General features: G+C 31.6%; 3 protein-coding genes across 4 annotated transcripts; 2 read left to right on the forward strand and 1 right to left on the reverse strand.

The window, feature by feature from the left end:
* Positions 1 to 618: 618 nt before the first annotated feature.
* Positions 619 to 4,541, forward strand: LOC111010908 (glucan endo-1,3-beta-glucosidase 11). 2 transcript variants are annotated; one of them, XM_088121437.1, is made up of 5 exons: positions 619 to 882; positions 2,453 to 2,509; positions 2,596 to 2,903; positions 2,988 to 3,737; positions 4,310 to 4,541. In XM_088121437.1, the coding sequence occupies exons 2-5, from the start codon at positions 2,464 to 2,466 to the stop codon at positions 4,397 to 4,399; spliced, it is 1,194 nt and encodes a 397-aa protein (XP_087977563.1). In that variant the 5' UTR covers positions 619 to 882; positions 2,453 to 2,463; the 3' UTR covers positions 4,400 to 4,541. The 2 variants fall into 2 exon arrangements, with proteins under 2 accessions (XP_087977563.1, XP_087977562.1); XM_088121436.1 differs by lacking the exon at positions 619 to 882 and having other exon boundaries at positions 1,688 to 2,509.
* A 7,427-nt stretch (positions 4,542 to 11,968) lies between these two features.
* LOC111010941 (SGS domain-containing protein) lies at positions 11,969 to 15,067 on the forward strand. Its single transcript, XM_022284530.2, has 5 exons — positions 11,969 to 12,266; positions 12,625 to 12,774; positions 13,734 to 13,973; positions 14,061 to 14,120; positions 14,740 to 15,067. Exons 1-5 carry the CDS (start codon positions 12,156 to 12,158, stop codon positions 14,842 to 14,844), a joined length of 666 nt encoding a protein of 221 aa, XP_022140222.1. The 5' UTR covers positions 11,969 to 12,155; the 3' UTR covers positions 14,845 to 15,067.
* Positions 15,068 to 17,924: 2,857 nt separating this feature from the next.
* Positions 17,925 to 19,942, reverse strand: LOC111010907 (gibberellin 2-beta-dioxygenase-like). Its single transcript, XM_088121971.1, has 3 exons — positions 19,453 to 19,942; positions 19,006 to 19,351; positions 17,925 to 18,826 (listed from the first exon to the last, which is right to left on the reverse strand). The coding sequence occupies exons 1-3, from the start codon at positions 19,851 to 19,853 to the stop codon at positions 18,563 to 18,565; spliced, it is 1,011 nt and encodes a 336-aa protein (XP_087978097.1). The 5' UTR covers positions 19,854 to 19,942; the 3' UTR covers positions 17,925 to 18,562.
* Between the last annotated feature and the right edge of the window lie 6,171 nt (positions 19,943 to 26,113).

A 26,113-nucleotide genomic window follows, 5' to 3' on the forward strand; every position in this document is an offset into this window, starting at 1 on the left:
CGGATATTTTAAGGTGTAAGATTACAACTTTTGTTTAACAACACAACAAAACATTGAAATACTCAAACATCTAAACCATTTAAAATATTATTAATTTGATAACTACGGTAGTTTAATTTGGTTTTAAAAAAGTTTATAAACAAAACTTCCACCCACGTGTTTTTATTTATTTATTTATCTATTTTTAAAAATCTTTTTCAAAATTCAAATCCAAATTTTGAAAACTACAAAAATAATTTGTTAATTTGCAAATATTCAAAAACAGAAAATTAAAACAGTAATTAACAAAATAAACCGTTTTTAAGTACTTTTTTTTCCCTCTATTACGTTAGATTTCTACATGTTTCTTGAAAAAGGGCGACGTTGGGCAACAAGAAAAAAGGTATGAAATGATGGATGAGGATGAGAGATGATGGATCCATACACACCAAAATCTGAAAGTCCTTTTAATCCATATAACAAAACACACACATGCCATATGCTATGACCATAACTTTTAAGTTGTGGGGTACCAATATATTACACATAAAGTGATGGTCCACAATTTCCCTACCATATAAGACACATCCTCCTGCCTCTTTTTAGCCTTTAAAATTGTATGTCTGTCGAAACGTATTCTTAAATCTCACTTTTCGATGTATTCAACTTTGGAGGTCTATTTTAGTCCCATTTATTTGTGTTTCTTTCATTTTTATTGTGAGTGAAATTACCATAATCTGAAGCGATGTCAAGGAAGCGACGTGCGTCGAGCCACGTAAGTCAAATCGATTAGGCCGAATCACAAGACTAGACAATATCATATCCAGTTGAGCTGATCCACACGTCATTTGGAGGAGACTCCCTCCATAAATAAAAAGAGAGATAAGGGACAACAGGTACGAGGTATGTCCTACACAACCTTACTTTCTTGCTATTCTCAACTAAACTTTTTGTCTGCCTATTACGTTGGGTTTAATATCGCACCACTCTCAACTAAACTTTTTGCAAAATATGTTCACCTCGACTTCTTGTGTGTATGTGTTCTCATCATCAAAACTATAATCTAAAGCAAATTTGACTTTTTGACTTTCAAAATACCTCTTTTTGATATTTTGAAATTTAAAAAAACAATTATTTTTTTTTGAAACAGTAAAAGACAACTATTTTGATATGTCATTAAAATTTAAATATGTTACATTTAAAATTTTTATAGTAATGTGTGGATGGGACATGATCTACCCGAGACGCATATATTGACTAACAGTACAAATATTGGCTGGGTGAATCGATATTAGGAAGAAAAATAGTACTAAAAAGACTAAAATTGAATAAACAAAGCTTAGAACCAAACAAAATGATATCTAAACCTTGAAATTAGATATAACTAAAATTAATCATAGGGATGACAAAAATACATGCGAGAGCCGATTCCTGCGGATACCTGATCCGATCGAATTTGAGATTTTTAGATTTGACCGAAGACGGTGTCAAATTGGGGATCCCAATCGGGTTCCGAGGACGGGGGAGGTCTCCGCCTCATTCTTGATCTCCACCCGTTTAATATTTTATTAGTATTTATATTTTTATATATAATAAATTAATAATAATAATAATATATATTAATTTTTATACAACTTTTATAATTGGTTTAACCCAATGTCTCAAGTCCAATAAAGTATTAATAAATCTTTAAAAACTAATTAAAAAACAAAAAGAATTAGGTTGGGGACGGGTTTCCCATGGAGACCCTACCCTCGATCAGGAATTCTCCGTCCCGTCCCTGCCCCAAATTTTCGAGGATGGATACCGGGATGGGGCACCCGACCCCACCTCGTCCCATTGCCATCCCTAAGTAGCCCTAGTACCTTAATTATGTTTTAGGTGCCAAAATTATAAAGAAATAAGAGGGCACATCTCTCCTATTGACTTTCAGCTAATTTTCCTCTTGCATGAAGCTATGGGCAGAAGTAGTGGAGAAGCAGCAGAGTCCTACTTTGTGGTACATGATAATTAACCAAAAAAAAAAAGAAAAAAAAGGTCAGAATCTCAAGGATTTATTGAATAAAAATTTGAGACCCAAACCCCAAACCCAACAAAATCTATTGATAATTCCCGTCGTATATAATTAAACCAATGTAGTGGGATTTCCCCTTTTCCAATTTGCTTTGGTACGAAGAAAGTTGTGATGAAAATTAAAGAAGTTGGCGTGGCTGGAAAGACAACTACACTCCAAAATCCTAAACTCGAATGTAACATATAAAAAAGAAAAAAAAAAAACATTCTCAGAGGTAACATTCAATTCATTATAAGCTAAAATTCCCAAGGCAACCAAAACCCAAATCCACCACCAAAACCAAAAACCAAGAAAAGAAAAGAATTGCGGCTTTCTCCTTCTTTCTCTTAATTAATATTTCCTCTTTCCCTCTCCTCCATTTCCGTACCCTTCTCTCTCTCTCTGTGCAAATTATTGCAGGCTTATTGGCCATGTTCTTCCATACGATCTTCCTTCTCTTTGTTCTCTCTTTCTCAGGTAATTTTAATTTGTGTTCCTTTCGTCTGTTGTTTAATTAAATTGGGCATGTGATTTTGATGTTTTGTTTGTGTGTGTTTTTTAAGGATTTGGGGGTTTAAGAGAGGCTACGTCGCTGGGCATAAACTACGGCCAAATAGGCAACAATTTACCGCCACCAGACAAGGTTCTGGACATGTTAACAGCCTTGAGGATTACAAAGGCAAGAATTTACGACACAAATCCACAGGTTCTGTCCGCCTTCGCCAACTCCAAGGTTGAGCTCATCGTAACCGTCGAAAATGAAATGTTGGCACAACTTATGGACCCACAACAAGCCCGCCAATGGGTCACTGCCCGCATCAAGCCCTTCGTCCCCGCCACCCGAATCACCGGCATTGCCGTTGGCAATGAGGTATCTTCCAACTTAAGGCTTGGCTCCTAAATCTTAAGAGCAAATATTGTCTTCATTCCCATTATTCATATTCTCAACTATCAGGTGTTCACCGACGACGACATGACGCTAATGGAGACGCTTGTCCCGGCGATGGTGAGCATCCACTCGGCATTAGCGGAGCTAGGTCTAGACACAACCATCAAAGTCTCGACGCCAAGCTCACTAGCGGTGCTAGAAGAATCATACCCACCATCCGCGGGCAGCTTCAAGGCGGAGATCAGCACCATCATGTCCCAATTCCTACAATTCCTGGCGGCCACAAAGGCGCCATTTTGGATCAACGCCTACCCCTACTTCGCGTACAAAGACAACCCCGGTGCCATCCCTCTCGAGTACGTGCTGTTCAACCCCAGCCCGGGCATGGTCGACCCCTACACCGGCCTCCACTATGACAATATGCTGTATGCCCAAGCCGATGCGGTGGCTTTCGCCATGGCCAGAATGGGGTTCGGGGGGATCGAGGTGCGCGTGTCGGAGACCGGGTGGCCCTCACGAGGGGACCCGAACGAGGTCGGTGCCACCGCAGCCAATGCAGCCAATTACAATAGGAACTTGTTGAGGAGACAAATGGCTAACGAAGGCACGCCGCTGCGCCCCAACATGCGCCTTGAGATTTACCTCTTTGCTTTGTTCAATGAAAATATGAAGCCCGGTCCCACTTCTGAACGCAATTACGGCCTTTACCAGCCTGATGGCACCATGGCCTACAATGTTGGCCTCTCCTCCTTCAAGGGCACCTCCTCCTCCCCTTCTTCTGCCTCGGTTTCTCTTACATCTTCTGCCGATCTAAAGGTAATAAACCCTTAAAAATTCGATAAAATTTAAGTGCTCACCGGTGTCTCTTACTCACTACTGTAAAAAAAATTAATAAGAAAAATAGTAGACTCCTTCAATTAGGAAGAATCTTGTCTTTTTCATTTTAACAGAAATACAAAAAACATGAACTTTTTATAAAAATTAACGGATTGTCATCCTTAAGGAGCCAATTATTAAGAAAGATAGATGTGAAAATAACTTTTTAATGGTGGTGGTAAGTTATCTATGTCTCATCGGTAAGCATTAAATTTTATCTTTCTTTTTTCTTAGAAATTAATTTCTTACTTTGTTTTTAAACAATTAGTGTAATTATAAGGTTGGATGCACACATTCAAAACTGTCACATTGTTAGTTTTGCCAGCTAAAGAACTGGCTTTGTATGTAAAAATATACATTGATTCAAATTGTTATATAATGAGGGATTTTTTTTTTTCTTTTTGTGAAGTTTTAAGAGAAAACCAAGTGGTTGAGGGAATTTGTTGAATTAAGTCTGATAATTTGTTTTTTTTTTCCTTTTTGTTGGAAATGGATTAAATTGATTTGAACAGGGTGCAACCATGGGATATTGTCAAAGCTTGGTGTACTGGATGTTTGTGTATTTGCTGACCTCTCGAGTTTTTATTAGAGGACCGTTTTAAGCCAAAGTGTCTCTCTTAATCTTATGTAATTAAAATTAGGCTAAATATATATTTGACTTTTCGATTTAGTGAATAGTTTATGTACTTTTTAAAAGTTTTTTTTTTAACATTTAGTAAATGTAAGTGCTTAATAAAAAAAATCAATATATAAGGCGCAAAATTGAAACTTTTAAAAAAATTAGGGACGAAAATTAGAAAGAAACCAGATCCGACCTCTGCAATATTCAGTATTGAATTATGAAAAGTCAAATCAATCCTTCGTTTTCTGGCCGTGGTTGGGGTTTCTTTTCCCCAAACTTGAGGGCTTTTTCGTCACTTTATATGGTGCTGCATTATCGGCACAATTTAATTCCTCCGATCATATGGTGCGTGACATGTGGTATAATGTGCTCTGCGCCTATTTTTAATTTTTCTTGACTCATCAAGGAATAATTAGTACTTGAATAATTGAGTAATAATAGAGTTAATTTAAGAAATAAAGTTGGAAATAAAAAAGAAGTTTATTTTTGTTATAGATTTTTATCTCTCAACCTCATCACCTGTCATTTTTTATATCATACTTTAAGATTATTATTCATTTTAATTTGACTTAAAAATATCTTAGAAGTATCACTTTTGACTAAGAAAAGAAAAGTAAAAAAGAAAAAGAGAGAGAGAAAAATAAGGAAAAAGATCCTCTTATATCATGTTCGAATATATTGGCATGTCATTTGTTTGATATTGCCTTAATTCAAACTAAGTTACTCTCAAAATAATAATAATAATAATAATAAACTAAGTTAAAATAACAACTCCTTAATATCTTATCTAAAATGAAATTATTGTCTTCGTACCAAAAAAAAAAATGAAAAGAAAAAAAAAGTGCTATATATTAACCTGTCAAATAATCAAATTTACTACGTGATTTTATAAGTTATGATTTTGATTTTTTTTTTTTATTATTATTATTATTATCATTATTATCATTATCATTATCATGTCAAACTAAGCATATAGTTTAACAATTAAACTATATGTCATTAACTAGTTAATTAAGACATCTACTTTTTACTAAAAAATCTTAAATTCAAATCCACCATCCTTACATGTTGTACTAAAAAGAAATTCATTTATGCATCATGAAACTATATAGAAAATATGTAACATTGACCGTGATCATATATTTTTTACTTTGTTTTTATATGTAACTCTTTTGGGAAAAATAATTTTTATTCTTACCTCCATTTTTATCTTAAATCCTTCAATTCCAATGCATCAAAATCTTAAATTCGAATAAGTATTGCAACAATCACCTTTAAATTTTAAAAATGCCACAATTTTGACATTCTCATAAATTTTTGTTTGAAAAATCATTAAAAAAAAATATCATGTGCATCCAATAAATTATGCAACATATATTTGGCATGAAATTTATAGCTAGGATTCAAACTTTTCTTTTTTTTTTTTTTTTGAAATGTGTAAGTTTTGATCAAGTTATTTAATGATAATTAATATGATTTTTATTAAATTAATGAGTTTTAGAGTTTTTTAAGGTTAAAATTAGTGGATGAATTAACGAAAATTGAATAGAGGGTAAAAATCGCAACATATATCTTAGTTCAGAGTTTAATGTTATGAAATTGAAACTTCAACGTGAAAATTGAAATACAACCTGTCTAGGGCTAAAAATTAAAAATTTCCCCCTAATTTTTTATGTACTAAAATATAATATTGTGTAATGTTTTGAGAAACTAATATTTTTTATTTTAACAAATTCTTTTACAACATTACCTTACAAAGGAAAGAAATTCAAATTTATAATCCAAACATTCATCGAAAGCGTACTACGTTCTCTTTTAAAAACTTTTTTATAAAGAATATTAGTTACTGTTATAACACATCATATTATAGTACAATTATTTGGTATCATATTTCTTTAGACCGAAAAAAAAAGAGAGAAAAGAGATTTGAAAAAAACCATTTAAAAAAAGTGACATAAAACTTTGTATGAATGCCCTGCATCCTTGGCTGCAATAAGAAGAAGGAAAAAAAGTGTATCTTTTGGGACGTGGAATCCATTATCCATATGTAACTGTTGCTATTTTTATGTTGGAAGGGCTTTTGTAGGTTTTTTGCTTTTTCTTCTCTCTTTTTCACTTGAAAATCCAATGTGAAATGAGCAAACAAATATAAAAAGTAAAGAAAAAATAACCCGTTGTATATATGCGCATTATATATATCATAAATGATGTTTTTTTTTAACTAAAGGACTCGTAGATGTCTCATATCTTCAGATGTTTGGAATAGATGGTTGAAATTTTAAATATCCGACATCTACATATAGTCATATTTATTTTGTAGGAAAATTTATAAAGATATGAAAAAATATTTGCATAGCTACATTTTGTTTTGAAGGATTTATTCTTGGAATGTTGTAAATTTATGGAATGTTTAAAAAATATCCTTACTAATATATATATATAATTTATATATAAACTTAGTATAATATATTTATATAAGAAATTTATTTTTATTAATTTAGTATTTTGTTTTTAAAATTAATACCGTATATATTAATTTTTTTTATGTTATTTTGTAGAATTTATATTGATATAAGATTTAAAAAAGTTATTAATATTAAATATAAATTTCATTTTAAACTTTTAATATTTTTTTCAAAGACAATTATATAATTAATGTTATATGAGGTGAAATTTATTTATCATATTTTCAAATTATATTTGTTTAAAGAAGAAAAATGTTAAAGGTATGTTTGGTCCTTAAAAAACCTTCCTTTAAAATTATATATTTAAAATAATAACTAAAATAAATATTAATTGATAATAATTCCTTCCAAATATTAAAAATAAATTGAGATACTATATCATTTAATTTAAGTTTATTTTATAAGTAAATGTAATATATAAATATATTTAATTACATAAAGTATTTATTATTCAATGAATATATCAATATATCTAAATTATAAAAGTAAAAATAAAGATATAAAAAATAGATGAAAACAAAAAATATATGAAAACAAACGAAAAAGCAAAAAATGTAGAGTAAGATATCGTTGATATGTGAATTTCCAAACAAATTAAATTTTCTCTCTTATTTATTACGGCGGGCAATGCGGGTCAAGTTGTCCAATTCTTGTTTGTAGACTGATTGACTTATCTCGAAACCTATTTCAGATGTGTGTCATGTTAAGAATTCTAATGTCCGTTTCACAAGAATCTTAGATTCTCACCAAACAAATGTTCCTAGGACAATTTTTTAATGGAAAAATTGTAATCTTATTGTATAACACTTTACCCTAAACTTCGAATTCCTTATGAGAAATCACATCTGAAGATTTTTTCTTAAACCTTTTTTTTTTATAAAATTAATCTTAGTGCGTGTAAAGTGTTTTAAATGATTTCAAATTATTAGCTTTTGGATACTTCATATATTAATTAATAATTAAATATGGTTTGAAAATGATAAAATATAGAGTCAGCATGGCAGGACAAACAACCAACCCTCTTCCTATATCTCCCTATCATCCACTTTTCAAACTAATCTTTAACAGTTTTATTTATCATCAACAGAGCAGTTTTGTTCAGTAAACTTAAACCTAACTCAACCAAAATATGTTGAATCAAACAATCGTAGGTTCGAATCATGTGTCATAATACGAGGTATATATAAAGTATCTCCTCATTTCTAATTAATGTGTAAACTATGTCCTTATTTGATTTGTACAAAAGATTCCCAAAATTATTTTATAGGCTTATACATAGTCCCCGAAATTGGCTATTTCTCTCCGTTCATCCTTCCTAGGTCTTACTTGTATAATCGTAATCAAGAAACCGACACACACTTTTATCATATCACAAATTCTGGATTCTTCCAAACCCCAATCCATAGATCCAAGAATTTCTATCTCTCCTATACAATCTCCATCACTAAATAATCATTGGAGCAAGATTTAGATTACAATGTCAACTTTTTGTAACATGAAGAAAACCCCCAAAAACCAGGGGGCGGAGAAAGAAGCCAAAAAAAAGTGTGAAAAAGTGAAGGGACATTGCATATTGTTGGGTGATAATATGGTCGGCCAGGTGCTTTCTTCTGTGGCTAAAAGAAAAAGAGAAAGAAAAGGAATTTATTTTATTAATATTGGTGGTTTGGTGTGCTTTCTAAACTTGTAAAGGAGCTTCCTTTTTAGCCTTTAGTTTCCCTTTCTTGTGAAATGGATGGTTAGGGATGGAAGTGCAGACAATTTATGGTCAGCCTTTGAGGGTAGTGATGAGGATTGGCCTATAAATGTGATATGATATCAACCCAACGTGGGGATCATGTGCCTTCCACAAATTTTCAGGACACCTCACCTATCCAAATATCTTAATTAAGTAAAGGGTTATTTTATTTTATTGTTATTTGCTTGCATTGGTAATTTAAAAAAATATGTTTATTAGGACCTCTCTTTGCCTTGTGGGTTAACCAATACATTCGAATGTTGACAAGGAACTTTTAACCACAGTGGAAAGAAGTTTCAAACAACCTGCGAATGAGCCATTGTGAAATTAAGTAGTTAACTACGGCTGTTTCCTCTCATTTTTTCATTAGCTATTACTATATGGGTAAGAGGGAAACCCTTAATTTACATGCAGTTCAAGTGACACTGAATACAAAGGGCGATGATTTTTATAAATCGATTATTACTTTTCAATTCCAAGTGATATCTACACGAATTTTCTCCATATATATGTTTGAGAATGTTTTTATCCTAACTAACAATACTTTTACCATACTTTGAAGGCACGTCTCCCTCAAAATCCTCGCTCATCGACATTAATATAAAAATGACTTTGGAAAAGTCAAAAGAACTCAAAAGTACTTTGTCAAAGAAAGTACTAAGAAAGGATATTCGACCCAAGCAAGGGATAAAAAGAACTTCAAAAGCACATCTAAAGAACGACAGAACCTAACATCGAAATGATTTGTTATCCACCAACTCCTTGTGTAAAGTGTTTATAATGGAATTAGACGTAGTTGGATATGGAGCCTGCATTTATTTTAAACTTTGTTGTGTTGGTGGGCAATTGGGCAGTCAAAGGTTCTTTTTTCAATCTCCTTTGGTTGTATTGAAATGATGGATATGGATCAAATTCATTAGCATTAGGTTTGATATTTTGGACATTTTCAAGATTCAAAGGTGAAAAGCAAAGGAAATGACTTTCATGAAGTGAAGATATGTATAATTTCCACGTAGGAGGGGCATGGGCGAATTTTGCGTTTGGCTTTTTGTTTCCCCGCTTTCGCACACTATCGCCCATCACCATTCAAACTCTTTTTTGGTCAATTTAAAAACTTCAAAATGACAACACAAAAATAGATTCATCCCATCTCAAAACTTGCTTTCTTTCGTGAACATTTTTAAATTTTACTTTTTTTTTTTAATTTTAGGTAACCAGAAACAAGAAATAAATACTAGATATGTTTATGTTCTTCTTTTAAATAAAAACCAAATAAACAAGAAATAGGAAACAATTACCGTATTGAATGAGAGAGATTATGAGATCGTAGAAGAATGATAAATAAAGACTTAAAAGAATTGATAGTCACTACTTATACTAACAAGGTGTACCTTCTTTTTCGATAATTCAATTGTAAGAACTCCAACAGGAAGCATGTGAGTGAGGACAAAACAGTCAAAGAACTAGATAGATTGACGAAGTCTATATGTCATAAAAGACTTTTATTACATTCTTTTTAAAGTATATAGGCTAAAATAGACAAAAATACAAAAATTAAAATAGCATTTAGAAAATGTATAGACCAAAACAAACAAAGCCTAAAAGTATAAAGATAAAAATAGGTTTAATTTTTTTCCCCCTTTATTTGGTTCTTGTCTTCCAACCCTTTCTTGACCTCCGAATGAATGTGTTAAAAAAAAAAAAATTCAAGAGTTTCTAAAAATAACATTTTTATTATTAACATAAAATACCAAAGGTTAAATATACCTAATGGTCCTAAGCTTTGAGATTTTTCTCAAATTGTCTTTAATTTTTCAAAATTCTCAATTTTAGTCTTGATGTATTAAAGATTCTCATCTCAATTAGCCACTCACCTACAAAAATTTGTTAACAAAAAGTTAATATGTCATTAAATTATTATTTTATTAGCACATTTGACAATTTATTATTTTATTAGCACATTTGATATGTGAGCTTGCTATATGGACATGCCACTTGGAAAAAAAATGTTAATCGTTGGATCAAATTTTATTAATGGGTGGTGTAATACCCGAGTAGAGAGGAGGCGTACATGAATATTGAACCGATGCCACATCCGAATGAGAGAGATCATAAGATCGTTGAAGAATGGTCAAGAAAGACTTAAAAGAATTGATAGTCATTACTTATATTAACAATGTGCACCTTCCTTTTCGTTAACTCAATCGTAAGAACTCTAAATTTAAGCGTACTTGATTTTTGAGTGACCTAGGTGACCTCCTAGTTGCTTTACTAGAAAGCATGTGAGTGAAGACAAAATATTTCATTGCCTAAATATATTAATAAAACAATAATTTAATGATTTATTAACTTTTTATTAACAAATTGTTGATAGAAGGATATAATGGAGAATTTTAAAGGTAACCTTGAGCAAATATAAAAAAAATAAATATTTTTTTCACAAAATAATAAAAGAATTCTTAAAATTTTGAAAAAACACAATAAAATTTTTAAACAAATAAATTCTGATAACTTTATTGAACGAAATGTGAAAAAAGTTTAACAACAAAATTTAAAATAAAGTTCAAATCGAAAATAATTAACTATCTCATAAAGTTACTAAAATGTTGTTTAACAATTAAAAAGGTTAATAAGATAAAATCTAATGAACCGATAAAAAATAAGATTGGATTCAAAGGGTAAATCCCATTAAAATACAAAAGAAAAGAAAAAAAACAACCGAAGGTTGAATTCCCCCTAAATTTTGATCTGATCCATCAAGCTTATGGGTTGGGTCCAAATAGAATTGTAGGCCTGAATTTATTTGGGCCAAGCCCACATTAACAGCGGCGAGTATGCTACAACAATTACTGAAATATTATACAGCAATTTATTGAAAACTGAATAGCTACGAATTTACTGTACTTACAAAGGAAAAAAGAGAAAAAAAAAAAAAAAGAAGAAGAAGAAGGGCACTATGAATGTACACTTGTTACTTTCTAATTGTCATTTTAGTGTTAAATTCAAGACTAACGAAAATGTCGATGCTTTAATTTTATAAAAATATCAGGAGAAATATGGACATAATGTAGACGTTGATGTCAACCAATATCCCTAAAGATATTATAAAAATAAATAATAAGATATATATCATTGATTGTGAGACCATGAGTTTGAATCCTTATTTTATATATTGGATAGTCAAATATGTATAAAAGAATTGATATGTTATAAAAATTTAATTTCACAAATCATATGAACTAATTTCATATAATTTTTAAATTAATTCATATAATTTGTGAAATTAAATGGATGGAATACGTGGAGTTGGAAAAAAAAAAGAAAAAGAAAAGTGGAATCCAGAACCTTCTTAAGGAATCCAAAATTTGCCCTTCCAGAACCCTCGCTGGTTCTAGCGATTTCCATTCCAAGTAGACGCAGCAAGAAATCCCCGTCGCCGTCGGAGCTTATGCACTTTCCTTCATCTTCTTCCTCCAAATTCTCTCCCGCTGCTTGATACCAGTTCCATTTCAAGCTCGAAGAAGATTCAGGTTATGGCGGAAGACTTGTCTCTTGATTTGGAGGAGCTTCGTCACCTCCAGAGCATTGCCAAGAGACCTCGAGTTGTCTCTCTCATTTCTTCTGAGATTCGCAACTTAGAGAAGGTTCCTCTCTGTTTCTCTTACTGGGACTCTTTTTTCCTCTCTTGAATTTTCCAGATGTTTAGACTAATTCGCACCTGTTTAATGATCTTACTTATTGCTGCGTTGTTGATGAAATGTAGAAATTACTGTTAGCTCATGGTTTGTCATACTGTTAAACTTAGTTTACGGAGTAAATATAATATTCATTCAGGTATTTTCCCATGGTTTTGAGAGGCTGATAATATAATGAAGTCAATTCTAAGCTATATACGTCTGTTTCCTCAATTTCATATATTGCTTTAATCGTTTTATGCTGCTATCTGTATTAGGATTCTGTATTTTCCTGTCTGACCTAAATTATATTGCCATATTCGCTCAGATGTCGAAAGAATCCGTCTCTGCTCCAACCGTACAAACTCCCACTGCCACTCCTATTTCAACTTCAACAGCTAAGGTGCCCACCGGTCCAGCTATTATTTACACTCCACTGTCTGGATTCAGCTGGGATCAGGACAATGACAAAGTGAAGGTAAAAGACTTTAAGCCTCCATTACATGGCACGATTAGAATTTAGAACCCAGTTTTGAAAATCAATGTTTTAAAAGGCTAGAGGCGAAACCATCATGGTTGGCCTATTGGTCCAACAGGCTAAGGTTAATTAAGAGAGAATGAGTTCAAACTCCATGGTCACCTACCTTAGGAAGTAATAATTCCTATGTGTTTCCCGGCATCAAATGGTGTTTCCCGACACCAAATGTTGTAGGGTCAGGCGGTTATCCTGTGAGATTAGTCGATGTGTGCGTAAGCTGATCTAGACACTCACGGTTATCACAAAAAGGAAAAAAAAAAAACTAGATGTGGATTGAGCCTTTTCCTCTTGAAAAGGCATAAGCCTCAATTTTAATTAAAAAACTATACAAATCCTAAATTTGTGTGATCAAGTATTGTTAAATATAATAATGTAAAAGTATAAAAGAAATCACCGCAACTTACATAAAAATTTCTAAAGAGACAAGTTTAACATCACTACTATCATCACTAATATGATTTGACTTATTCTTTAAATTTTTGTCTTCAACATTTTTAAAGTATATGTAGTAAAAAGAGTAGTTAACTCCCATGTCCCTTGTTCATAAGCCTCCATTACATGTCCCTTGTTCAATCCTTATGCAGTAAAAAGAGTAACAGATTGAATTGCACATGTATTAGAATTTCATACACAAGTAAACCTTTATATTTTTTAAGAATTGGGTAAATTAATATTATTCTTCTAATCATTCGCGAGGTTTTGATGGAGGCATAAGTCTCTTATAGTCCAAAGATGGCATAAGTCTCGATGCTAAAAGTTAAGAGTCTTGCCTCAAGAAAGGCGTAAGCCTCAAAAACCTTTAAAAACATTGATGAAAATTAGAGCGTGTTAATATTTTAAACTATTATGTTCTTCCATCCGGGTGGATGTCATATCATTTATCTTTTTGGGGGCTGTAGATATATATATCTCTGGAAGAAATTGAGCAAGAAAAAGTAGAGGCTGACTACAAGGTAATGTCAATCGATATCAAGTTCCACGATGTCAAGGGGAAGAATTACCGGTTTGCCATTCCTAAGTTGAACAAGGAAATCATGCCTGAGAAGTGCAAGTTGCTGATTAAACCAACGAGGGCCGTGATCACGTTGTATAAAGCTTCAAAAGGGAACTGGTTAGACTTGCACTTGAAGGAGGACAAGGCAAGTTATTTAGCACAGTATGTGGAGGTTTAGTTGTATCTTTGAGGTATTTATTCAACTAACTTTGTTGCTATTTACATCTTACAGCTCAAGCCAGGTCTAGATAAAGAACGTGACCCAATGGCAGGAATCATGGACTTAATGAAGGTAACAGCATCTTAGCCTGTGGAGGTTTTATGGGTTTATGGGTTGGAAAGGAAGGAATGTTTCTCTTTCTTTCCCTTTCTTTGATTTTTTGGGGGTGGTCCTAAATTTCTCTCTCACATTTATGCTGGTAGTATATCTGCTTTGGTTGTTAGCATCCATTAGTTTTGGGGAGGTAAAAGAGTGGATAAAGATGATGATGTGATTCATTCATTCAAGTAACATATAGATGGACTTGAAGGAGATAACTTACGGCACACATTAAAATTACACATCAAAATTGTCTCTATCTTATGAGATTAGTTGAGGTAGGCTTTAGCTTACACACGGCAAAAAATAGTTCATGAGCCCAAAATGTTACATCAATCCCAACTAACTAATTCTTGATCTTATCGGGGCTATATTTTTGTTTTGAACAAATTCAAAACCAAACTTGTCAAGTGGTTTTCAACTCGTGATAGCTATGGATATCTGTTCTGGTGTATGAGTTGGGTGGGTACACACGCCTCTGACAAATGTTATAAACAATTAGGATACACATGAAGTTGCGTCTGTCTTTAGGCTGAACACTGATTTCTGTGTGATTGCTGATTCATTATGGCTGACATCATGGGAACTGCAGAATATGTACGACGATGGAGATGATGAGATGAAAAGAACGATAGCAAAGGCGTGGACTGATGCCAGATCCGGCAAGACCGCTGATCCACTCAAAGGGTTTCCTTGAACAATTGGCTGGACAAATCTAATTATCATCTTTTAGGAATGATTTTTAGCTCGATGAGATCATATTTTGTTATCTTTTTGTGATGATCAATGAACTGCCTTCTGTCGGCTTTTCCTTTTACGGTTTGAATCCTTTCGATTCCTCTAGTTCTGAAGGAGTTTGTATAAAACTTGCTTTACATTTTTATGATCTATAAAAAGTTCAACTTGGCATGGTTATGGTATTGTTTTGAGCAAAATTAAATTTGATCAACCGAACCCAAATTTTTTTTGGGTTGGTTTTAGTAATTGGTAATGCGACTAGATTTATTTGAATCTATGTAATTGACTTGGGTTTAACTAAAATTAACTCAGTTCATCATGGATTGTTGTATGGTCTGATTTTACCATGGGTGGTTGGCACTATTTTTTGAGGGAAAATTTTGTATGTGGCAAGTGTTTTTATATTTACACCTTTTTAACTTATTCAGGTAAAAAAAATTGTTGATTCATATTCTTATCCTTTTATATTGATAATTAATTAGTTGTTACTTCAAAGTTTTGAAATTTGACGTACCTGTTGTTGAAATGTGAAAGTTTTATTTGGAAAGAAATCATGTATAAAGGGTTAATTTGAAATAACCATATACTGCGGGCGACCATTGAAAATCTCATACGGCCTATCGAAATAACATGCTTTTAGGCCCAATTTTATAAAAGTTAAGAATGGGTAATTACAACTGTGACATAATTTATAAAAGATAATAGCAATTAGAAAATAATAACAAATATAACCAAAAAAAATATATATAATATACTTATATGAATGATTATGACTTCAATTAACTAATATATAAATTAGTCAATAGATGGATTAATTAGTGATATAGTACATAAGATCATTTATATGATTAATCAATAAGTAGGTTAACTAGTGATTACCATTAATATGATTTTTTTACTTTGATTAAAGTTTATAAGTTGTATTCATCATTACTAAAGTGTTACAAAATCTAATGAGACAAAGTGGTAAGAAAGGGTTAAGGATAATTTCATTATTAGTTGCAGCTAAACAATAAAATCTATAAGATTTTTGTAATTCTTTTTAGGTTAAACACAAATAAAAAGAAGGTTTAGGAGCACATTTACTCGTTGTGTTGTATATATATATATATTTGTTTAGTACACATTGTATTGTATTTTTACTTAAAAAAGAATGATTTAGAGGGGTGTGACATATCTTTTAGTTTAAGCATTTTTTTAGTCATTATCTCTCAAAGGTTTCTTCAAGTTTTTTAAGGGATCCAGTTTTTAAAAATATTATTTTATTTATTACCAAATACTGTAAATTAAAAAGCACTCACGAAGTTATATTAAACACACTTTAAATGAGTAATTCTTATTCTTTCAAAAGCATTTGTTGAAAAAAATATTTTATTTAAAAAGTATTTTTTTAAAAGTCATCCCAAACAAATTTTTAGTCTTTGAATCTTAATATGTAATGAATTAGGAAAATATTAGTTGACCACGTTGCCTTGATATGATCTTTTACCATAAACATTTGAGTTGTACATATGAATCTATGACCAAATAATCTATTTAAACATAATCGAATTGATTAAGAATTTTCTCAATATGAAGGTTTGGAATCTCCCTTTTTAAGTATTTTTAACTAAAAAAATCAAATAGGTGTGTTTCTTTTTAAATGGAAAGACTTCAAAAAGATTTTTAACTAAAAAAAATGGACCAAATATGTGTGTTGTTTTTAAATAAAAAAACTTAAAAAAGGAATGATTTTTATTTATTTACAATATTATTATTATTTTGTTAAAGAAAAGCAAATCGTGGAAGAAACCGCAAGAATAGCATATTGAAGAGGTGGCCGAACAAGGACAGCACATAGCGGTGGGATTATTGGGATTGGGAGCGCTCGAAAACGATGGTGTTCAAATTCAACTTTGTTGCCAAAGTTACTACTGACCTCATAGTTGATAGATTAAGGTGTGTCTGGGACTGATGTTAGAACGAATAATTTAAAGAAAAGAAATGAGTATAATTATGTTGGGTAGAGCTACCAATGCGTGGATCAAGTTCCTTGGTCAAAATCTACGTCAAGTTAAGAAGTTGGCATGACCACTTACTTGATTCATTAGGGATCAAGCGAGCTCACTGGTAAAAGTTAAGACACCATTGAGTAGGATCTACGATGAAAAGTCGGTGACTGATCTTGGAAACAGTTCTACCGTAACAACCCACTCATCCCTTATAAACACATCATCACTTCGCCTAACCAAGTATGAAAATCTGAATTAAGGACTAACTTGAGTGTCTTAGTGTTCTACCTATTTTTGCAGGTCTCTTCCTCCTAGCTCGCTCTCCCTCAGTTTGTTAGGGTCCAGTACACGTCACTCAACAACGTTAAGCATTTTCCAAAATCATCATCCAAGTGGTTGTTGAGCATTTTCCAAAATCATCATCCAAGTGATACTTTGACTATTTTCATACGCACCCTTATACTGTATAAAAAAAATTACGAAAGTATTTCAAAATTATATCAAATAGTCATCATAAAATCGATACTTTTTAGTCTCCATCGCAGTTACATTGTGGCGGCCATATTCAATATTCTTTCTTGCAATGGCCTTTCTAATTACAAAATTGAAGGGGTCAAACGCAGCCTGTCTGAAAATGACTCCCTTTGGTTTTGGTGTTGGTGCTGTGTTATGCCCTCCACAAGGAAAACCCTCCCCTTCCTTTCACAAAATTTCTTCCTTTATTCTCAATTGTGCCCCACCCTCACCCTCACCTTCCCCTTTTCCTCTCTCTTTCCAACCTCGTCAACATCACTTCTTTCTTTCAATGTCCATGTTGGGATATTCCTCCAGCTGACGCTCGATTTACACATTCTCTTCGATTAATTATCGAATGTAAAGATATTTTAAATACTCATAGATTTCATTTCAAAATCACCTTATCGATGTCTATTATAAACTTTTGTTAGATCTCTTATTTTTTCGACGTCATTTTGATATTATGGTCATTTACGTCGTTAACATAAACATAATTTGAAAGGAGAAAGTTTACATTGTGAGAGGTGGGAAATTGCAAGAAGCACATATATTACATTATAACATTGAAATCCACAAGCTTTGATACATAGGGGGATTGGGGGTAAGGGTAATTCATGTGACAAGAATATTTACAAGTGAAGGGTATTTTGGGGAACATAGCATAGGGCGAGGGTGTCATTTGGACATGGTGACATGATGATGACAAGGGCATTAATGGAATTGGAGGATGGAATTAAAGTGGGTGTCCTTCACTATTACATTTAAACCCAAAAGCAAATATTTAACAAACAAAAAGAACAACATATGAGAAAACAAAAACAAACCTATTCTATTGGTTTTCTAACCTTCCCTAAATCCCTCCCTCCCTACCATCTCTATCTCTACCTTTCCTCTCTAATTCTCACTTTCTTTCAAAAAAAAAAAAAAAAAAAATTCATCTATTATTTCTCCACTATTTTATCATGTGATTATGATTTACACCCATTTTTGCTTTTTTCACTTCATGTCCCCAAACCATAACCACATATAAGAATAAAAGAGAAATGACAGAAGAATTTTCACATATCTTCAAAATATCCCAAAACAGCCTCTCTCTCTTGTTTCTATCTCTTTGCATTGTGACATAAAAGGAAGTTTCTTTTTTTTTTTTAATTATTTTTGTTGGGTTTCTCAGGTCAGCAGAGGTGTTAAATTTTTTTTCTCAAAAGGGCCCAACCTACAGTCTGCAAGCCTTGATTTATATGCAGAGATTTTGTAATCCCACCAAGTGAACTCTCTGTACAAACTTTGCTCTCCTTCCTCCAATAGTGATGGCAAAGGTGCAATCTTTTCATTCAAAGGTGGCCCACCAAAGTAGATCATTGAAAACCTTGATTTTAATGGATCAGCTAAAACCTTGTGCTTCACACTCTTAAACCTCCCATTAGTCATCACCTGCATCAACAACACAACACAAAAACCACCCATTACAATGAGATCCCAGAAAGAGAAACAACAAGAACAATGAACAAACAAGAAGGAAGAAGAAGAAGAAGAAGAAGAAGAAGAAGGAGCTCCATTTTGAATTTCCCCACATGAGAAAGGCAGAGAAAAAAAAAAAAAGAGGATTGTACCTGTAATGAGTCACCAATATTGATGAAAAAGGAGGTCTGATCAGGTGGGACTGAGACCCAACTCCCATCCCTTAAACAGATATGGAGTCCAGTTGTGTTATTTGATCTCAAGACAGATATTATTTGTGGGTCTGTGTGTTCCCCAAAGCCTATCAAGTTTCTGCCACTCAAAGCTTCAAGCTCCGGGCATGGCGGATAATGATTCATCCTGAAACAGCAGTCACTTCTCTCGTCCCTCAGCAGCCTGCTCAAGGCACTTTTCTCAATCCCCAGCCCTTCCGCCATCATTTCCAGCACTTCACAAGCCATCCCCTTCACTGCCCCTATATACTCCTCCACAGCACACCTGCAAACCAAAACAAATACAACAATTTATCACCTCTGTTCCAGAAAACAGAGCACTAACTCTAAAACAGAGTAAAACAGAGTACTCTGTTGTGTTGGTACCTGAAAATATCGGGATTTTCTTGGAAAATGAAGAGGGATTTTTGAGAAATGAGTTGGGGATTGGTGTTGAGGAGGAGGTATTCGATCCAACCCACGTCGCCGTTGGGGCCAATTCGCTTGCTGCCATATCCAAATGGGTCGGGCGGCCCTGCTTTCTCCTTCTCCATCTGTGGGAGCTCGAAGAATCTCCGAGCTTGGGCTTCGATGGCGGCGATGAGCTCGTCGGAGACGCCATGGTTGACGACCTTGAAGAACCCGAAGTCCTCGCAGGCCTTCACGATGTGGGTCTTCGCGTCCGGGTCCGACAGGTCGATCACCGGAATCCCCTCGAACACGGCGGTGCGTTTGCACGACCTGATCGGAGCAAAATGGTCGAACACCAGCTGAGACTGGACCACCATGGTTACAAAACTCACAACAACAAGAACAACAAGAAGAAGAAAGAAATGGTTTGAATTTGAATTGTGAAAAGGATGAGGGAGGCATTGGCCGAGGCTTCCGTTGGGTATTTATACCATAAAAAAGGCCGAATATTTATTTATTTATTATTAATTTTGCCTTCAATGTTTATCTTTTCAATTCGAATTAGAAAAGAAAGAAAAATTGGACACGGTTTTTCTTTTCACAGAAATAACCAATGAGAATCTATACAAAAATATTTTGTTCTTGTTCTTGGGACCTTTTTTTTTTTTTGGAAAATGAAAAATTATGATTCTTTGATTACTACTTGTAATTGAATATGGTGAGTTTTAAGGCTTTGTCGAATTTTTAGGCTTCAATGGCCTACTCCTCTTTACTACTATGTTGGCCTACTCATCAGTTTACTGTGTCTACAATTCACTAAAACACATGTTCATGTGATGACGTGTATTTTTTCTTATATCTTCTTAATTTAAAAAAAATTAAAAATAAAAGTTGTGTGTGTTTATCAATCACGGTAAATGATATGTTTTTATTTACCATGGAATAAACAACTATATAAATGTAGTTGTCAATTTTTTAATAGTGGTCTGCTCACCCGTAAACATAAAAAAAAAATATATCTTCATAATATGTATATATATACACAGCCTTGAATATTATAATTTATTTATGAAATATTTCTAATAGATTCTTGAATTTTTTATTTTATGTTTAATAGATTCTTGTGGTTGAATTTGTTAATGCAGCGCTTAGGATGACACGTTAATGGTATTATTTAAAGATTATAGAGTAGGTTGATTTTGGACAAGTTTAAAGAGTTTGCTGACCTAAGTATTAAGATGATCCAACTAATGATAAATATCTATTATTTTAATACAAAATTGAAAGTTGATTAGTTTATTAAATACAATATTAAAGGTTTAATGATCAATTAGATTTTTTATGTTCATGAAAAATCAAGAACTAAACTTATAATTTAATGTAAAAAATTACTTAATTTTATTTAGAAATTTTATTATAAAAATTTTAGTGTTTTTATTTTTTAAAAAAGTGATTAATATTGGTGTCAAATCCACGGATGAGCCACAATCTGAATAGTTCTAAGCATTGAATTATTTGATCAGAAGTTGTAAATACACTGTAAATAAGTATCAAACATTTAATTTGATAATAATGGATCTCAAATATTTTTTTAACATATTTATTTTATTTTTCGTTTTCTACTTTTGTCTCTCTCTCTCTCTCTTTTTCTAATGAGTAATCTTCTATATTTTCTAGTTCTTCCTCTATGGAAATTAATGCTATAAAATTTATATTTTTTAATATATCTTTTATATATTATTTTTAGTCATATACAACATATAGAAAAGGATACTCAAATGACAAAAAAAATTTATGATGTAGTTGAGATCCTCCAAAAGGTACCCTTCACTCATATGTTATGTTGACAATACTTAAAAAAAAAAAAAGTAATCTATCAATACATCTCAATGAGGTAATCTCTATTAAATTGGCCACTTTTTAAAAAAACATTAATTAATTGAAGAAAGGAAAATATGAAGTCAAAAATTGTAATAATATTGTCTTGTAAGTTGCAATTAACAAAGTAAAAAGAAAACTAAGATTATATAATATATAGATTTTGTCTAATCAAATATTTTGAGTCCATTGGATGGTGTGCAAAGTGATTGAACTTTTTACCAATAATCCAAAAGTGGAAATAAGATGGATTCATTTCTCATATGAAATCCTCTCTCTATATCATTAAATGGTAAGATTCCTACCTCATTTGGAAATAACATAACAATTGAGAGTGACTCTTTCACACCAAATTGCAAACTATCATAAATTTTCAATAATCCCATTAAGATTGGCCAATACATATAAAAGCACAACTATACTAAATATATACTTTAATTCTAGAATCATTTATTTCCCTCTATTCTAGCTTCAGATTTGGCTTAAGCTTCGGATTCTTAAGATTAGGGAGAAACAAGAGCTTTTGGTTTGGATGCTTTGGTGGGTTCCAATGAAACAGAAAAATCTTACTCTTCAATTCGACATCCTCGAGTGATTATGTGTATGCTTTTTAAGAGTTTTAATTTCTATATGATATTTTTTAAGTTTCATTGTCACTTAATGGTAATAGAAAGATGAATGTATAGATTTGTAATTGAGTTTATTATTACTTTTATGAAACTCTTAGTCTTTTTTTGTATTAAACTTTTCATAGGTTTATTTTCAATGGCAAGACAATTTAGGTATATTTTGGGTTAAGATAAGTTACAATGAGTCTCACACGGTAGATTATTTTATTTTATATTTTTAGGTTGTTTTTTCATTAAATTAAAGTATAAAGTATAAAGGTTTTTTTTGACTCAATTAGTAAAAATGTGCTTCTTATATTACATAATCATTTTGTGAATAATTTTTTATAATAAAATTTTGATCGAAAAAGAATTTAATATAGTACATGCTAATATTTAGACCATGTTTCATGTACGTAGAAATGTTGGTCTAAGACTTATGTTTGAACCATGAATACATCTATTCACAAATTATATTGCAAATAATTACATTGTTTATTGATAATCGCTAGTTTATATAACTAGCTAAACTTATTTTATAATTCCTTTATTCTATTTGAAAACAAAAGTGATGTATTTACAATGTCAATAAAATCAATAAATACTCGATTAATGACAAATGTGTGACGATTAAGATGGTTAACATGTCTACTTCAATAGTTTTCATAATCTTAGAGACAATATCGACAATCAAATAACGATTGATCATCTTTTGATCATTTGTAACGATATTTAAAACCTATAGAAAGAATTTATTTGAAGGTTTAATATGAAGCTTCAAACTATTTGTGATATAAAAGGTCTAAGATAGATGATTAATTTGATACCCATTATAAAACCTCTTTTATTTTTTAATCCACATATTGATTCTTGTGTCTTTCCAATTTCAATCATATACATGATGATAATGATTAGGAACTCTATTCATACCTAACATTACAGCAATATATAATTTTTATATATTAACTATCAAACAAAGTAATGAAATATTGGAAATTGACAAATTTATTAGTATTTGATAATATAAAAATTAAGTCAAATACATTTTATTAAAAAGAAAAAGAAAGTCAAATCATCTATTTTAGACATCTATTTTTTTCCTTCAAGATGGAAAGTTTAAATCCTTATATTCTATATTTTTTTTATTAAAAAAATGATATTACTTATTTTTCTTAAAAAAGAAAAACCTAATGCTAATAATATTATGAGCCAATTGTTATATTTAACGTGAAGTATCTACCTTACTATTATTCTATTAAAAAATTTAATTCTTTTTAATTGAATATACTAATATATATTAATTTTAATTTCAAAATCAAATTAGTGAAGTTTGTTTTTATGAGATATTACATTAAAAAAAATTAGAAAAATAGATTTCAAAACTACTCAGAAATCTTATAGTTTTAAATTATGCTCGATTGATAAATAAATGAATGGAGTGGTTGAAAATAGTAGAATAAAGTCAATTTGGAAAATTATTTTATATATACATAAATATTTATTTATTTATGTCTGTACGTTTCCAAAATTTGGTATGTTTTGACATTTTTCAAAAGATTACTTTGTGGGCAGCATGTCATGCCACAAACAAATTAAAATATCAACCTTTTAAATTCAGACCAACATGTATTATATATTCGAACAACGTTGGCATTTGAGGATCATATATTTTTATTTCTAACAAAAAAAAAAAAAAAACCTGTCCACAACTAATTTCTTAAGAAAAGAAAAAAAAATTCCTTTCAAAGTCTTTTCAATTTCTTAAATGTAATTTTCATTTTTTTTCCTTTTTCAACATTTTTAGTTAATTGATTAAATGCATTATGTCGATGATTGACGCAAGATGGGGTCACATGGCTTTTAAAATAGTGGAAAATGTTTTCAACACATTAAAAGTAATTTTAATAACCTTTCTAATATTTTTTTTAGAAACAAGACATCATTTCATTGAGAAAACTTTAGATATTTGGTTTCACAGTAAGGGAAAAAAAAGCTTGGAGTGTTCTCTCATCGTACTTTTCGTTTTAGCTCCACAGATGTAGAATAGAGGTCGAACATTAATTTTAGAGAAGATATTGGTTCTCTTATCTATTGAGCCATGTTCAAACTTACTTCCTAAGAATATCTTCCTAAAATATTTCACCCAATTTTGTTACGATATTTTGACGAAAAATTTCACTGCATGGTACAAATTTAATACGACTTATTATTTTCAAACATATCAAATTTCTCGTGGTATGTTTTGTTATATTATGTTTAAGTTTGAGTTGACAACTCGGGTATAATTCAATTAGTCAAGACCTTTATTTCCAAATAAGCGGTCGTGGGTTCAAATTTTCACCCAGTAAAGATGCTCAGTTAAGTTTGAATCCTCGTGCAATGCTCGAGAAATATGACCTAAATAATAAATGAATCAAAAGAATCAAAATCAAATTAATTCAGTTGATAGTTTTTGGTAAAATTAAAGGTGATAACCGAGACAGCAAGGTCAGAAGACAGGTAGGTCAGTTGGTTTGCCCTAATATTCTCCTGATGCCATTCTTTTCTTGTTGAAACATTATTAAAGAAATTAAAACACATGCGACATATATTGATAAGATGTCATTAATTTCATAATATAAAAAAACATCTACAATTTACAATCATTTCATTGGTGGGCAGCCAACCCTAATAAATAATATTGTTCCCCTAGCTTTTTTTTTCCTTCCTTTTATTTTTTTTTCCACTTCTTTCACTTCATTCTGAAAAGAAATTCGAACTGCCCCCTTCACATTACAGAAAATCTTTGAGCACTTTTTCTTCAAAAACTTCACTTTCTTTTATCATTTTCAATATCTAACTCTTTGTCTTATCAGCACTTTATAGGTTTCAAAGTAAAGAAAAAATAAAAATATAATGATAGAAAAAAATAGAATGCAGCCGTCTATGATCTCTAAGGTTGAAAAATCTGTTGAAATATGACCTAAAATGGATACAAAAATCAAATGGGTTGATAACTAGAATCGACCAATATGAAAATGACGTGTTTTTAAGCTATGTCAAAAGTGCATTCATTTAAAAGTATTTGTAGGTACTTTATCAATTGTAATTGTTTTTGCTTAAAGTGGTAATCTCTCTTAATCCAGAGAGTCTCTATTACTGTGTTTACTGTTGTTTTCTAATATATCTCTCTTTATACACACATTTTATTGTGAATTGACTTTTTCTCGACTACAACAAAATAAATTCAAATACAGAAAATTCAAATATAGATACTGTTATCATTTATTACTGTAACTTCTCTCCCCACATTACTTTCTCTTCCAGTAATTTCTTTCCCCACAACTACACTTTCTCTTGCCATTTTCATTCCTTTTGAAAATCTTGTCAATCCTATAAATATTATCAGCCTAAGTAAAAATACTAGTTACTAAAGAAGTACCTCCTAATTACATCGAAAATAATGTCGAGGCATCAAAACCCCAAATAAAGTAATTTACTATTCAAGTACTTTTTATTTAAGCATCACTCCCCGAAGCTTAAGTGATTTATTATTAAGCACTTTTGAGTGAGATATGATTGCAAAGAACGAATCGTTAGACCCGTTTGACAATAGGGTCTAGGAGAGAAAAGTTTGGTGGCAGCCTTGCCAAACTTTTTGCTGCCTTTAGAGCGATCAAATGCAGGAAATGACCATATTCATTTAATCAAAAGGGGGGGCCAAAAGTCAGTGCCATTTCCTTTGCAAACGTATGGTGATATTCTCCAAAGTACACACATGCATTATATTACATATTAAATCATATATTATATATAATATAAGAGAGAAGCCTAGCCATAGCCACAGCCATAGCCATTAGCTATAGGCCAGAGGCCAGCCTATATTTCAATTTTGAGAGGTCTTTTTTCTCATTTCTTTTTATGGAAAAGTGGGGTGTGATGATGAATGGCTGATGAGTTTTTGTTTGAGGATGTTTTCCAACCTCTCATTTCCTTTTGGACATAATAATGCAGCTCTCCCTTCATCATCTTCATATATAATTGCATGGATAGAGAAAAAGGAAACTGATGATGGGATATTTTGAGAAGGTACCATCCAGGATAATACATTCACAAATCCACCACTCACTTAACTGTGTGAGGAAAGAATGACGTTTGATGTTAAAGTTGAT

Source organism: Momordica charantia (genome assembly GCF_013281855.1).
Source record: "Momordica charantia cultivar OHB3-1 chromosome 3 unlocalized genomic scaffold, Mcharantia_2.0 BLBB01000003.1, whole genome shotgun sequence".
Lineage (NCBI taxonomy): Eukaryota > Viridiplantae > Streptophyta > Magnoliopsida > Cucurbitales > Cucurbitaceae > Momordica > Momordica charantia.